The sequence below is a fragment of the Equus asinus genome, chromosome 1 (assembly GCF_041296235.1).
Source record: "Equus asinus isolate D_3611 breed Donkey chromosome 1, EquAss-T2T_v2, whole genome shotgun sequence".
NCBI lineage: Eukaryota > Metazoa > Chordata > Mammalia > Perissodactyla > Equidae > Equus > Equus asinus.
The window spans coordinates 207,088,679-207,105,620 of record NC_091790.1 but is presented as its reverse complement, the minus strand read 5'-3'; the positions used below and the strand labels follow the sequence as shown (position 1 = coordinate 207,105,620).

Genomic DNA, 16,942 nt, shown 5'->3' with positions numbered 1-16,942 from the left:
TCCTATTTGGCTTGCATAAAGCATACTCATGAGGCTGATGATTTTGGCTGATTCTCCTGTGTATCTTTTATCGGTTTTTCATTTATATTTTAATTTTACTTTAAACAATTTTATAGAAAGCCAATTAACCTTGCTTTGTATTTTATGTCATTCCAAGTTACCTGTCAACATTTGTACTTGGATTATTATTTATAATTAGTGTGTACATATGTTTTATGTCCTTCTTACTTTAATAATTTATTTTGTGTATGTAAATTTTCTTGTGCCAGGAAAAGTTGTCCGGACTTGGAAATGGGAAGAAGAGATCCTGGGTGTTCTATCAGTGGAATGTTGGGTATTGTGTAGTGGACCCTGGGAATTATCTAATCCTATATGGGGTATGCTCCTTTGGCTGATTTCTTGTTGACTTGGCTATTTTACATCGCCTCAGGATTAGAGTTAACTTGTAGGAAACTGAGAGTAATGCAAATGCATTTTGTCTGATAGAAATATAGTTATTTCCTCCCTATACAAAAGATAGCCCCAGATATTTTGTTTGATTGTCCCATAGGATATTATCTAGATTTACATCTATTAGCACATTAATTTTAGCATTTCCAATTGTCTATCTGTGTTCTTCAAATTCTCCTTTCTCCTGATTTTAACAAAAACTTAAACCAGGTGACTGCTGCTAAAAGATGTGAGGAAAAGAAAGGAGCAGGGTGCTCAGAGGAGAGCTGCAGTCAGCAAGCAACAGTAACACTTGCTATGGGCTGAAGTAGAGAATGTGGGCCCTGGTGGTTGAGAGTCAGGCAAACACTTAACGTGTCCACCAGGGTACAAGCTACTGAGACACCTCACCCAAAACTAGATCCCCCCTGTCTAGATCCACCATCACCAGCAGCAGGAGGTGATAAAGAGAACAAGTAGGACAAAAACTGTTAAATAGAAAGATGAGCAGGGACTCATAAGATGACCAGACATTGGGAAAAGCCAACACTGTGGGAGGTATCAAACTCAATTTATTACTCAGAGTTGATAGGCAAAGAGAAGATTTCAGGAAGATTTTTAAATAGTTGATCTAACATTTTATATATTTTTTGGCAGAAGTAATTAAGGAAATCCTGTGCTCAGTATTGCCAGAAATGGAAGTTCTGCTGAGTCATTCTGATTAAAAAAAAAAATCAAGTCCAGGATATTTCTACCAGACTTCAAAGAACAGATAACTCCAATTTCACATAAAGTTGCCTGGAGATTTGAAGATGGAACACTCACAGTTTTATTTTATGAAACTAATATAATCTTGATACTGAAAGCAGACAAGGATAGTAGGAGAAAGAAACATTATAGGCCATTCTTATTCATGGATACTTGTGAGTCAGAAAATATTAAGCTTAATCCAGCCATGTACACAAAAAATCATCATCAAAAAATTTATTTCAGGTATGCAAGATTGGCTTAACATTAGAAAATCTATGACTGTAATTCATATTAGGTGAGTTAGGAAACAACTCAAGTGAGCACCTCAAACGAGACAAAACACATTCAATAAAATTAATAACTATTCATGATTAAAAAGCAAACTAAGAACTAAAGGGAACTTTCTTTTTTTATATATTTAATTTTTATTGAGTTTATGATAGGTTACAATCTTGTGAAATTTCAGTTGTACATTAATGTTTGTCAGTCGTGTTGTAGGTGCACCCCTTCACCCTTTGTGCCCACCCCCACCCCCCCTTTCCCCTGGTAGCCACTGATCTGTTCTCCTTGTCCACATTTTTAAGTTCCTCATATGAGTGGACTCATACAGAGTTTGCCCTTCTCTATCTGGCTTATTTCACTTAACGTAATTCTAAAGGGAACTTTCTTAACATGATAATGGATATCTACCCTAAGCCTACAACTGACATCGTACTTACTGGTAAAATGTTAAAAGTATTTACTTTAAAATTGGGATGCCATCTTAAATATGTTTATTTCTAATAATAAATAACACTGTAGTAGAGTTCTTTATTAGTACAGTTAGACAAGAAAAGGGAATATTGAAACAAACAAACAAAATACTCGTTCTTAATAGATGATAGTGTCTTTTGGAAAAATCCTATAGAATCTAAAGATAAATTATTAATTCAACAAGAAAGCTGGATGTAGGATTAATATAGAAAAATCAATAAATAGCCACAAACAAAATATTGTTAAAAATACCTCTTATAATAGCAAGACAGCCTATGGTATGTTGAAATAAATCCTAGAAATGATACATAAAATCTTTATGGAAACAAAAAATCTTATTTAAAGTTGTTAAAGAAGACTTAAATAAATAGATAGGTATTCTGTTTATGAATTTCTTTATATGGTAAAAACATCAGTTCTCAAATTGGTCTTTAGAGTCAATGCAATTCTAATAAAAATTTCAAGAGGTTATCTTATGGAATGTGACAAGCATGTGGTAAAATTCTTATGGAAGAGCAGAGAGCCAAGAATAGCCAAAGCAATTTTGAAGAACATGGTGATGGAACTTACTTATCAAATATTTAAAAAGGAGCAAAGGAGTTGAATACACATTTCTTAGAAGAAGATATACAACTGACCAATAAGCACATGAAAAGATCTCAACTTCACTAGTCATTAGGGAAATGCAAATCTAAACCACAGTGAGGTACTTCTTTATACCTATTAGGATGGCTACTAGCAGAAAAACCCCAGGAAATAAGTGTTGGCAAGGATGTAGAGAAATTACAACTCTTGTGCACTGTTGGTGGGAATGTAAAATGGTGCAGACAGTATGGAAAACAGTGTGGAGGTTGTTCAAGAAATTAAAAATAGAATTACCATATGATCCAGCAATTCCATTCCTGGGTATTTACACAAAAGAATTGAAAGCAAAGACTCTGCAGATAGTTAGACACCCATTTTTGTGACAGTATTATTTACAATAGCCAAAAGGTGGAAACAACCTAAGTATTCATCAGTGGATTAACAGATAAACAAAATGTGGTATATACATACAATGGAATATTATTTAACCTTAAAAAAGGAGGAAATTCTGACACGATGTACAACTTGGATGAACCTTGAGAGCATTATGCTAAGTGAGATAAGTCAGACACAACAAGACAAATACTGTTTCATCCCACTTATGTGAGGTACATGGAGTAGTTATTCACAAAGGCAGGAAGTAAAATGGTGGGTGCCCAGGGGTTAGGGGGGAGCGAGACTTATAGTTTAATGGGTGCAGAGTTTCTGTTGGAGAATATGGAGATGGATGGTGGTGATGGTAGCACAACAATGTGAATGCACTTAATGCCGCAGAACTGTACACTTAGAAATGGTTAAAATGGTAGATTTTATGTTATGTATATTTTACCACAATCAAAAAAAAGTAAATAAATGATGAACATGGTAATTCAAATTGGTGGTTACCTTTGGGCAGGTTGGTGCAGTTGGGAGGGCCACGTGCGTGCCACAGTAGTTGTAGTCATGTTCCTTTAAGTTGAATGGTATATCCACAGATGTTTAATAGATATACAAAGCTAAACAGGGTACTTTCATTATTTAAAAATAGAAAGGAAAAAAGGTGATTTATTTCTTGGTGATAGGCTCATATTAACCAAACAGAGGCTGATATGTAAAACCAAAGCTGTTAGTGAGAGCCAAAGGGAATGTGGCAGTCAGGAAGGTGGACCAAATGCAGCTGATGGGGGGATTGGTCTGGAGTGAGGGCAGACAACCTTGAGCTTTTCATGTGTATGTTTCCTGTTTTGTTCACTGTCAGAGGATAGCTCTTCTGTGGCATTTTGGAATTCCTAGTGCTTTTTGTGTAAATGTACTCTTTGCTGCATAAGAAATTATTGTGTGGCATTGCTTTATATTATATCCTGCACCTTAATATCTTGTACATTTCACTATAGTAACATAATAAATAGTAACTCTAATGATCTTATTTTTGTTGTGTCTTTACTGGAGCTTGTGCCTGGGTGTTTTATGAAACCAATAGTAAGGTATTGGCTACAATGTTCTCTTGTATTACTTTTCTTATAGGACTGAGCGTTTGACCTCAGCATGAGCTTGCTGTTATGGAATTGAAAATTAATGTTGTAGTAAAAGAAGCTTTTATGTATTTTGCTTTGGTTCCTTTACTAAAATTATAGGTTTATCTTAAGTCTGTGAGCCTTCTCCCCCACCTCCCTATTTCCACATCATTTATCTTTTGTGTCTTATTTCTGTTGTGTGGGGAGGTGGAAAGCACAGGCTCCAAAAGCTGACAAACCTGAATTTACAGTGAGTTTTGGCACCTTGAACAGGTGACTATAGCCAGATTATTTAACATTTTTGGACATGAGCTTCCTTATTTATAATACAATTCACCTTTATTGTGAAGATTCAATGAGCATATATAAAGCAACTAGTAGAGCTCTGCAAATGTTAGTTCCAATCTCTTCTTTTCCATGAAACTTATAGCTAAAGAATTACTAGAACAGACTGAGAAGAAAAGACCTTTACTAGATGACTATTCAGTTATTTTGATTTTGATGCTGTGTACTAAGAAATGCTTTTTTTCCAACTTTAGAACTCTGTTTAGAAATTTAGGTATAAAGTCTCTGTGGTCTTTCTACAATTCAGTTCTTTCATTTACATCTTTGAAATTTGCTATATTAATTTATTTCCTTGTAATCTGGAGAGTTTTTATTTATCTAATATGAGAAATTTCTGCTTATAAATTTGAATACAGAGAACATCTTAGTTCAGTGAACTACCAATGTTGGTGCTTTTATTTTGACTTATACAAAAATGCTTTCTTTTTGTCAAGTTGTGATAACTTCAGCATCTTATAGTTTTAGATTTTCCATCTTGTACAGACTACATTAAATAAGTATATATATAATAGACTGCAGAAAATATTAATATTAAAAGACATTTCACTATAGAGCTTAACAAAGCCTTCTGTAAAGCTGTTTTCTTTGACTTGGGACAAAAACTCTTTTTGTCCATGCTCTTAATGATTACTTTGGAGCAAAGGGGGAAATGTTTGACACTCTCTAGAGATGCTTGTTTGTGGTTTTTTCATGGTTTAAAATAATTAATACCTGTCTTTATTTTCTGTTGTTGGTTAGTGCTTCTCTCACTCTTCCCCAGATGACTGCATGTATGTTTGGGGCAGTCTTGATGTCATGCTGAACAAACTTTATCTTAATGTTACTAAGAGACCCTTTTTGTCAGATGAAAACAATGGCTTGATATTTATTTTAAAAGTTCCTTGAATGTAGAAAATTTTCCCAGGCTTTCCTGATGGGTGGAGACGTGGTATATAAAGTGGTGTTTACATACCTTCCAAGAGGTCAAGATGTCCAGGCAAAATCTTGTTTAAGTGTTCATCACCATAGAAACATATCAGCTTATTGTTAGAGCTTTTGTAAGTACATTGTAATTTTCACTTCATTGATGTTCAGTACAGAGCAATTAAATGTCTCGTTGACTAGCACAAAAATTTCAGAAAGCAATTATAACTATTTCAGTGTTTAGATTCTACTCATCATTTAGTACTTATTAAATCGGAAAGAAGTCTGAGTCTACATGCGTTTCGTCTTTACTAGCTCATTTCATCCAATTCAAACTGCTACGATGCTGAGATAGTCGTAATTCCCGTAACACTCCTGATATGAAACTAGTGTAATTCATTGTATAGCTTACTTTTCTTAAAACAGGAAGGTGTTTCATTGGTAGAAAGAAAATGCCTTGTTTCGCTGGTGTTTTTACTAATATACTAAGTGGTTACTGCACTATAATTTTAATAAAAGGGGTGAAGTTTCCTTAAAGTAAATTAGATTTATGTTTTTGGGGGAGGGGTTAGGATAAGTATTCATAATGGGGATAAGAATACTGTAAAGTTTCTGAAATCCTAGTAATATATGACATAGCATAAGCATTCAAAATTATCTGAAGGAAGTACAACTGTTGATGATAAGCAGATGTTCTTATAGTTCTGTGATTCTATTCAGGAGACTTTTTTTACTTTTTAAGATGAACAATGGGAACCTTCTTTCGCTCTGACCGTGTTTTTCCCACTTTGTTGTTTGCAGGGTATTTCAGTAAGTTATTCTGACATCTGGCGCATCTTTTAGCTCAGCGTATGCAAGAATGGAGTTGATAGGAGCCTTCCCCCTTGGGGCTTCTTAGCTCCCATTCTGACTCTTAATGGAAAAATGAGCAGTAGGCGTATTTTTTTGCTTATATGCTGTCCTGCTGGTGATTAATGGTAGTGATAAAAGCTCTCATAATGCTTTTTATTACTTTGCAAACAGAATCTCATACAAAAGTTTAAAAACCTCACGCATTACATGCCACAGAGCCTGTACTCTGTAGGCTTTGTAATATTTTTATGATCTCAAGAAAGGTAGTGATAATAGTTTATATATTTTTGGTGCTTATAAGAGCCAGTCGATGCTGAATTAACAAATGAAGTCTGATTGTTTATAGTCCCATCACGTCTCTTCTCTCTATCTTAAAGTTGTTGAGAGTAAAAAGAAATTTGCCATATTGCATTTAATGAACAAATTTGGTAAGTTTTTCTATTGTTTTCACTAGGGCTCATAAATGTGATGCAGTTGATTTCAAGTTGGGCTGATTTTGTCTCATTTAATCACAAAGAGAGTAACGTTAACAAAAGGAAAACGTAATTGCCCTAGCCTCCTAGTGGATTAAGTAAGAATAACAGTTATTTCTTAGTGTATCCACTTACCTTCAGTATTTCATAAACAGGCATAACCATATTCAGTAATTTTGATGTCTTGCTCTCTGGCAGCCTTTTCTGTTGTAATATTGCTGATTTACTCTTTTTAATTTAGATTGAGAGCTGAGAGTGAGCAAATTTATTTTCATGAATTATTTACTTTCAAAAGAAATATCAATCAATTTGAAATAAATTTTTGAAGTTTATATGATTTGACAGTTTTTTTGTTAAATGTTTCTTATTTGCTTAAGCATGTAAATATATATTTTACATATTTCTTCTTGATATTATTCTTATATCAGTAATAGAAAAAGCATCCTTTTGAAATTATACAGCTTGTTTCTTTTTAGAAAGACTGTTCACATGTAATTATTTTGGCACATAAGAGATGTGTTTTTAGGACTTAGTTTGTAAGTATATTTGGATAAGTATGTGGATATTTAACCCTAGCATGACTTTCAGACAGGGTGATACTTAGGTTACATTTTAAATACTACCTATTTTTCTTAATGAGAGAATGTACTTTTTCTTAATGTAAACAGAAGGGGGTAGTTTTCAAATTTAGTGTCAAATTTCATCTTTTTTGCCATAAATGCTACTTAAAACACTAAGTTAGGGGTATAGCATGTTAAATGAGGAGGTTACTTTAGCCAAGCTGTTTTTCAAAGAATTTTATATCAAGGTTAAATTTAGAAAAGTGTCCAGAAAGTACTTGAAACTACAGAGAATATTTCTATCATATTTTGTTAGAAGCAGGCTATTTATAGTCTTCTCTGACCGATACGGTAACCACTAACCACGTGTGGCTATATAAATTTAAAAGTCAATAAAACCAAAAATTTGTCCTTCAGTCACAGTAGCCACATTCTACGTGTTGAACAAACACGTATGGCTGGTTGCTATTGCATTGGATGGTACAGAATAGAACATTTCCATCATCACAGAAAGTTCTATTGGACAGTGCTGTGGTATGCTATTAAGTCGTAAATAATTTTCCTTTCATCTGTAATTATTTTGTTCACTATCTAAACAGCAGAAGAAAGAGCAAGGCCCAGCTTTAAAGAGAGACTTGTGTAGCATCTCAGTTGGTTAGAGAAGGATGCTAATGAGATTCATCTTTTATTATTTGTTGTTGCATTAAAGCATCTGTTTGCCAGTTTCAGGCCTCTGTTAGCAAGTTATGACTAAGAGTGACATGATCAGATTTGTGTTTTGAAAAGATCACATTCCCACTGTGATGTAGGCAACAGGTCAGAGAGAGACAAGAGTGTGGGTGCAGGACTACCAGCTAGGAGGCTAGGGAGTTGTTTAGGCAAGATGGATGTGATGGCAGGAGGAAGAGAAGTGGGTGAATTTGAGTTGTAATGACAGTAGAATCAGAAGTGCTTGTTGGTTGACTGGACCAGGGTCTAGGGGTGGTGGGGGGGTGTGTGTGATGGGGGGACGGGGTGCAACAGGAAAGCAGGTGATGAGGATATTTATAAAGTGTCTGGCAAAAACAATAATGGTGCCATTTATTGAGGTATGTGACACTGAAGGAGGAGCAGGTTTAGGGGGTAGAAGGATGAGTTTGACTTTAGAATTAAATTTAAGGTTCCTGTGAGATATCTAAGGGGAGGTGGCAGTTGAGATGTATGCATCTTGGCCTTAGTGGTAAGATTTGGAATAAAGATATAAATTTCAGAGTCTTTGGCCACATGAAGAGGCAAGATTACCTAGGGGAAGAACAGAGCAATCTGTCTGGTGAACCATCTACATCAGAATTGATGGAGCTGCCACTTGGGGCTGGAACTCAGGCCCCAGGAATTGGCTAAAGCAATTGGCAAGCCCCTTGGTAATTCTCATGCATGCTAAAGTTTAAGAAGCACTGATACAGCATGTGAAAGGATGAACATCTAAAATTGAGCCATGGGAGTAAAGGGACCTGAGATATTTTCCTTTATAGAATAAAAGAGATAAGAATGGAGACAGAAACCAAAGGGTAGGAGAAGGAAGCGGAGAGGACATGCAGGCTGCCAGCTATGTCCTACTAAGGGAGAAGTGAGATCCACTGTAGTTGTAAGAAAGGAGGGGATGAGATTAGGATCAAAGAATGGAAAACATTTTAAAAATCATTCAGGGAATTGTTAGTCAGCTAGAGATACAAGGATTGCCATGTAACATTGAAGGCCCACTTTGGAATGTAGTAGCAAAAATTTCTCATGATTTTGTAAATTTCTTTAACAGAGCTGAGAATTGGAGGAGTGAGCCACCAGTGGAATTAAGCTGGTCTGGTGGTAGTCAAGGGGACCAGGAATACTAGGATGTTATTGATAATGGATTATCATTAAAGTATACTAATTCACCATAGGGTTTAGGCAAGTAAAAATAAGACTGATTGGAGGGGAAGGGAGGATCAAGAGAGTGAAGAGTATAACGATGAGGACATGGAGCTAGGTTAGAGGAGTGAGTATCAGAGAAAACAGGAAGCTGTGGACTGAGCAAGCAGTTTTCAAAGTTTAAGATCTTAGAGATGGGCCTGAGAGATGATGGGATTGGAATAGTGCGTGCGTGGGTGGCTATAGCAGAATGGAGGTTAAGTTAATTATGAGCTTGAATGTTGCTTATGATGGCAGGGGATGTGATAAGAAGTACTTGTGAACCAGGTGATCATATCATCAAGAAAAGATGAGATTGTTTCTTATAGGTCTGTAGATGGTAGTTCACAAAGATGGGAAGAGAGTGATAAGCTGGCATTAGAGGGTGGTATAAATTTAATTCAGAAATTCAAATGATATGTTAACTCCTAAGCCTTGGAGATTTCAAAGATAAAAGAATAATTTGAATCATTACAGTTAATCCATATATTGTGCTTACTAGGCATCAGACATTGTGCTAAGCATGTTATGTATGTTAACTCATTTGATCCTTACAACGACCCCATGAGGTACGGGTGTTGTTAATAAACCCATTTCACAAAGGAGGACCTGAGGCACAGCGAGGTTTAGTAATTTGCCCAGTGTCATACAGTTGGTCAGGATGGAACCAGAAATTGAACCCGAGCAGTCTGCTGCTAAAGTTGGGGCTCTTAACTGGCTCACTATACTGTCTGTCTCAGAAACTGAACTTGGATATTTTTAAAAAGTTATTCTTGTGGGTGCCAATCTCTTGGAAGTTAATGCTTTTAGGAAAAAAGTTGAAAATTAAAAACAACATTAGTTCTCATCTTACTTAAGTTATACTCATGCATTCTAGAAAATGTGAAAATATAGAAAAGCACAAAGTATATAAGAAAACTAGTTCCTTGTAACCATAATCCTGGAGATAGGACGGTACCTTTTCGCTGGCCTTGCAGGGCTTGCTGTTACACTATCACGAAAACATCCTTTCCTGCTTCTGCTCAGAGGGGAGGGCACTGTAACCAAGCTGCGCTCCCCTTCACAGCTCAGCTCCCAGGCATGGTCTGCTGGTCAGGTGGTTGGAGCCCCTTACTTCTCCCATCTGCCTACCGCTTGGGTGAGAGCGTTCACTGTTAGATTCCAGGAGTTTCCTCAGAAAGCTCGTTCTTCTTCTTAACCCAGCCTGTGTGGGCCCTTGTTTTTTCTTCTCCAGAAACCCATGTTGGCTTCTCACCCTGTCACCCAAAGCTGTCCAGAACTGTGGAGAGTCTTGAGGTTTTATGGTACTTCCAAGCTGATGGGTTAGTCTGCCAGATTCGTGGATGTTGGTTGTAGACATGAGACTCCTGGGTTAGAGACAAAGGACCTCACTACTCACAGCACAGCAAGCACATGAGTTTCCTGTTCCTGTCAGTTCCCCGGGATTCCCAGCCCCATGGGGCCATGCGGCCTAGGTGGAGGCTGCCCCCACAGTGGGCTCGTGTCTACAGCTGAGGCACCCTGAGCATAGGGAACCCACATTATTTATAATGGGCTGCAGGTGAACCTGCCTGCCCTTTGCTCTGTAAGGGGACATTACCTTCTTATACTAGACAGGAAGCAGATCTGCTTCTGCTTCAGAGAGGCACTGTCTCTATCTTCCAAGGCTGTTTGCTCTACAAATGTCCTTGAGAAGACAGTCCAGAACAAGGACCGTCCCTGTCTCTGCTTGTGAGAGGCGCAGAAATGGGAGAGACCTATGGAGCGTTGTCTCCCAACACAGAGAGATGTATTTGAAGAAAAACAAGTTTAACTGCTAAGAAATATTTCTCACCAAAATGTCAGAGAAAGTATGTAAATCTTATGGTGATTGATTCCCAAACATTTATTATTATCCTAACACACTTATTGTTACGTTATTATAATTGTTTAAGATAATAATTATAACACATACTGTTTCAACACCTTTTTTTGGACAGCGGGTCTCAAATAGTTCCAAGGAGCACTGCTGTCTAGCTTGCGCATTGTGGCACTGTTATACTGTTTAGCTCATATAGCATAACCCTTATGACACATGTGCTATGTGTTTTGGAGCCCCAGTATCCTTGGGGCTGGTTGGGGCAGGCAGGATTTGGGCTCCTGTCAGAGTCAGGCAAGGACAAAGCTGAGAGGGTATAACACACATACACCAGAGCACTTACCCTTTTTATTTGTTTTCTTTATAGGCTTTCCACATAATATTTGATGTGCGGTAAAAAGGTTCTTGCTTAGAAAAAAAAGATTATTGCTTAGAATGAGAGAAAGAAAGAAAAAAAAATCCCCATTAGAAGGTGGTGGGCATCTTTTGGTGCCTAAATTGTTTGAAAGTTGTGCAATGAAGATTCAGAGACTCTCAGTAAAATGGGAGTATGTTTTTAATAGTGTGTTTTGTGACTGTTCATGTTTCATCTCACTTGAGTAATAACTGCTGTTGGATCTCGTGTGTTCAATCAAATGCAAGTCTCATTCACTCTGGTTCACTGGCCTCCTGAGCCGTGAACACGTAAGGGTGCTGACTCTCACATCTGAGCATGGATTTTGACCTGCCAAGGGCAGCCCCATGGGGAGACTAGACTAATAGAAAAGGCCGCTTCAACTCTGAGTCCTTGTTTAGGGCTGGCAATACGCACCCCTGGTTTAGGACATGCCCTTTTATCTCTTGAATTTGAGAACCTGGGGTGCTGTGATTCAAGTGCAACCTTTTCCTTTAATTCAGAAACCAGAAAATGATATTCAGGGCAAAATGGAAAGAAGTGTGTGTTTTTATAACTTGTATCTTTAAACTATTTTTAATGTGGAAGGAAAGATTGCATGATTTGTTGAGAAACGTGGATATTTTTATACTTTGTTGTGTTAGATGTTGTAGATGAGTGCATAATGATAAAATATCATTATGAATCTTTAAGGTCAGGTACAGATTCAGTCATTTGGTGGCTTTTTAAGAATATAATAAAGTTATTTTGTTTTTTTGCCATGTCCAATAGGTTTCAAGTTTAAAAGTCTGGCCTCTAGTTCAGCCCTGAGGTCAGAATTCTTTTTATATTTATAAGAAAATTGTGCATAATGATTCTTTATTATATTGCAGCCTCGTGGATTAGTGACACTTCCGTGTAATGTGAAGAAAGGAATGATGGATAGTTGATAGAAACCCTATCCATCTGCTCAGTTTCTGGTGCGGGGCGACCGTGAGGAGTTCTCCGGCTGCGCGGCAGAGGGCTCTGCAGGCTGTGGGGCTGCGAGAACTCCTATGCTCTCTGGTGCATGGGTGCATGCGGCTGCGCCAGGCTGGCTGTCCGTTGACGGGCGTGTGCCTTCGTCAGCCTTTCATCCCTGCTTTAGAATCACAGAGAAAAATTCGTTACTCTTTTTCTTGGTGGAAAGTGTTAGGAAAGTAATTAATTGTTTAAAGTGGTTCTGCAAAGTGTTTTTATGAATTTTTTGGTACTTTCTTCAAAGCTTAATGGTATTTTACCTAATTTTGAAGAGTCAGTCTAAACATTACAAACTATAAGCATTTAGTGTTTTTTGTCCTGCTAATAAATATTAATTTCCTCGCTTTCTGAAGAATTTTTATGCTTTCACATAGATAGAAACCTAATTGTTCATGAGATGAAATAAAATATTGAAATTATATCTCTATTATGTTTTTCAGGGAATCCGAGCCCGAATTTTAGAAACTCTGGTGATGCTTATTCTCCTCGCATTACTTATTCTTGGGATAGTGTGGGTCGCCTCGGCGCTCATTGACAATGACGCTGCCAGCATGGAATCCTTGTATGGTACGGATGACTTGTGTAGGCCAGTTCCTCTGATGGTGGCTGTAGTGTGGGATATAGCTACACATTCACTTTTTAAGAGATTTTAATAATTCTTTGTATAGTTAACCCTTGTTGTTAATTTATAGAATTAAGAAGTCTTTAGACATGTTTATGAAGAGTGTTCGTGTGTGTCCTGTATGCAGAACTAGCAGGCAGCTTTTCAGTTTTATTTTATTTTTTTTGATTAATTGGTTTCTGTTCTGAAATTCCATGGAGGCTTTTTTTCTCCCTCTGAACAGGTTTTGCCAGAAGAGTTATTTCCTGTTCTATTTTACATCTTTTTATTGTACAATTTAGAAATTACATGGTTTAGTAGACTCAAATAGGCAATATCATGTTTATTACACATTCATTTATAGGCAGCCTGTGTCTTAATGTACACTATTTTGTATTTACCAAAATGTATTTACATTTTTTTATAGATCTCTGGGAGTTCTACCTACCCTATTTATATTCCTGCATATCATTGATGGGATGTTTGTTACTTCTCTGTAAGTATTTTTCTGACTTAATATTGATGGTGGAGTAGAGTCGTTCTGTGTTCTAGAAAATTATGGGAAAGTTTCCTGATGAGATTCCTTAAGCTCGGAGATTTTTTTAAAGTTGACCCTTAACTTTTTTTTTATGTTCAAGAGAAATTTTGATAAACAGAAACCTTGAAATAATAGTACACTGTATTGCTCTCTAAGGATAGCCTCTTCCACAGGGTTGGGGGCAGGGAGAGAGAGGTGCGTGTGCGCGCACACCCCACCCCCATCATCACAACGCTAGATTCTACTTTTGAATAATAATGATGGAATTCTGTATGATGAATTTGTGGTCTTTATTTGAAAATTTGTTTAGTTTTACTTGAGACATCACAATATATCTCAGGGATGTTATAAACAGGTAAATACAGTTAAAAGGTTTTAAGATTGTAGTTGTCACTGTTCGATATTCTTGTCTGGTTCTCAATTCCATTAGTACTTGAAATTTAAAGTTTTTTAGTGGTTTTATTTAATTTCATTTAGGTGAAAATACTTAATATTCAACTGCTAGAGTCTTGCACATCCTAAGCCTTCTCTAGTTTTCATATATCTTCCATTAAACACAGGAGGACCCATCCTCTGCATGCCGTCCTCTCTAGCTGCCTTATTGATGACGAGGAAGAGCCCTCTGACAAAACAAGAGAGGCTGAGTTTGAGACAAGAATTTTCTTAAAACAATGATCTTTGAGTTTGCTCTATTTTTTGAACTGGCAGTTATCTGTCTGACTCTGACGTGAGCTTTCTGTCTGTCGGTGTCTTCTCACTCTGCAGTGTGCACCCCAGTTGGCCTCTCCCGCATGTTCACAGTAATGGGCCAGTTGTTGGTGAAGCCAGCAGTAAGTATGTCATTGTAAATCATAAATGTGTTTACATTAGAACATCTGTTAGGTTTCGAACCAGCATTCAGAAACATAAGAATATTTTTGTGGGTTTATGCCCCAAATTGTTGTTTTTAGTTTAATCTTTTTCACCTTTGGAACCCAAATTTGTTTTTGCTTTTAAAATACTAACTGTAGGCACTCAGGTAAAAATTCATCTAGCAAATTTTAAGACAAAATTTACAAATATTTACAGGTATTTTAGGTGTCCATTATCTTATATCAAATAGTAGCTCTATTATGTGTCAAAATTTATCACATATATTCTTTGATTTACAAAGCAGTTATGTTTCTGAGAATTTGTATGTTATATCTTGATTAATTGAATTATACTTTTCTCTTTAATCTCAGAAATGCTATACTATATATTTGTTTAAAAATGATTTTCATTTGGTAGTAATGCTAATGATTTGTTCCGAAGTTTCTTGGCTTCAAGCTATATTGTCAAATATTTAATAATATGAAAATAATTTTTAGCTACTTCTAGGGAATTTGCCACTTAAATGATTTTCATGGATCCTCATTGCCTACCAACTGAAATTTAAACTACTCTCATGTGACAGGGTCTTTCACAACCCTTCCACAATGAATTTACCGCCAGCTTCCTCCCTGTGCTGTCCCCACATGTCTCCGGCCTCCCCCCACCTTGACTCTTAATTCTGGACTCACCAGCTGCCTTGCTGTGCTTGGAACAGGCTGTTTGCTTTCTCTTACTCAGGCGTGTCTGGAGCTTTCTCCCGCCAGTGCTTCTTAACTGCTCAGCCACCTGACAGCCTCCCGAAGGCCCAGCTCTCATAGCAGCTACATTCACTGCCTATCTTTGAACCATATCTCCTTCTTTAAGCTAAAATAATTAAGCTCCTTCCTCTGCATTTTTCATGTTCCCCTTTGTTTGTATTTCTCTAGTAGTCCTTATTAAATAATTATGGTTATATGTTTTTCTTCCTTATCAGGGTGATTGATGAAGGGAAAAAACTGAGGAAATAGTATACTAGATATTCTTTTAGTAAATGCTTGCTTAATTTTGAAAGTTTTTCTTTATAAGTTACAATCTCTTCATATTTTCTTTTTATTTATTATTTATTTACTATTTGGTGAGGAAAATTCGCCCTGAGCTAACGTCCATTGCCATGCTGTGGTGACATCCCATGTACAAAAAATAGAGGAAGATTGACATGGATTTTAGCTCAGGGACAGTCTTCCTCAAACAAAAGAGTAAGATTGGCCATGGATGTTAGCTCAGGGCCAATCTTCCTCACCAAAAAACAAAACAAAACAAACTGAAAAAACCACACGAACACTTGCGAAAACTTTTTTCCTCCCCAGCTAGAAGCTGGGAATCTTTCATCTGAACTAACGTAACATTTTATTTTCGCTTCAGTTATGACATTTATTTTAATCCTATAATTATTTTTTTGAATTCATCTTATCTCTCCTGGACACTAGAATATAAGCTGTTTGAGGTCAAGGACTATGTCAATATGTCAGACCCATATTTAGGTCTCCATCAGCCCAGAGTAGTTACGAGCATAGGCTTTGAAGGTAGATAGCTTTTCTTTGCCAATCCTTTGTTTCTTGGCATATTCCGGGATGGGGCTGATAATAGTGTGTTTTCCATAGGGTTCATAAGAGCATCACAGGGATGATGCACTCAACACAAATACCTGTGAGCTGCTCATTGGCCCTCACTCACACCCAGGCGGACCTCTGGCAGTGAGGCCTTCTTGAACTGCCTGCACAGTAAGAGGAGACCCTTTGGTGTGTGTTAGACCTTAGGAAATGTCAACATTGTCAATTGGATCCAAACAGTAGAAAGTGATTGCAAAAGAAACTTCATATCATGGCCCACAAAGATGAGGTTTCTGCCTTCATGCCGGAGTCAGTCGTGGGTTACTCAGCCCTGAGTTCACTGCCTCCAGTGCACTGCTTTCAACGTGACTGTTCTTCCCACTCGGGGCTCAGGTGTTGTCTGCTCAGAGAGGCCCTCGCTGGGGCTTTGCTGAAGTAGGTCTCCCCTGCCCCTTTCTTCCTGTCCCTCCCTTGCTCACAGGATGTTCGTCTTTTGTAATTATGTGTTTGCTTATTATTATTTGTTCTTATTTTATTATTTTATTTTGTTATCAGTGCTTAGGCCATAGGAGTTTATCAATATTTGTTGAAATGCTGGGAATTATTGGATTACTTTAAGTAAATTTTGTATAAATTCTGCAGATTTGATACCTGGTAGGGATTGCATGATTTGAGACTCCTTTTTCTAAAAATACCTCATCAGGGAGCTGAAAGGATATACATACATAGAGTTCCCATCGTTTTATTTTGCCCATCAACTCGTCATGATTGTTTTGCTGGGAATAAGTAGTTTGGTTTGAATGATACAGACCATTGATATCAGCTCTGGGCTTCTTTCAGATTTTCCCCAAAGCTAAGAAGATACTTAGGATCATCTCAAGAAAGATAGCTATGTTAATAAAACTAGAATTAAACAAATTTTAGGTTTTTTCAGTTTTGAAGACAGTGCAGATAATATCCCTTATAATTGGTTATTGATTAGTGGTTTTTTGGTTGGTTGTTGTTAGTGTTATGTGGGTGGTAGTGAGTGTGTATGTGTAAGCAT

At 37.0% G+C, this 16,942-nt stretch overlaps 1 protein-coding gene across 15 annotated transcripts in view; it reads left to right on the top strand.

The window, feature by feature from the left end:
* LMBR1 (limb development membrane protein 1) overlaps nucleotides 1–16,942 on the top strand; it is a 173,386-nt gene that overhangs the window by 85,079 nt on the left and 71,365 nt on the right. For all 15 annotated transcript variants that reach the window (XM_070516867.1, XM_044765659.2, XM_044765655.2 and 12 more), the window contains 3 exons: nucleotides 12,758–12,884; nucleotides 13,346–13,414; nucleotides 14,222–14,286. In XM_070516867.1, the coding sequence (XP_070372968.1) occupies nucleotides 12,758–12,884; nucleotides 13,346–13,414; nucleotides 14,222–14,286 (261 nt within the window). The remainder of the gene's footprint in view (nucleotides 1–12,757; nucleotides 12,885–13,345; nucleotides 13,415–14,221; nucleotides 14,287–16,942) is intronic.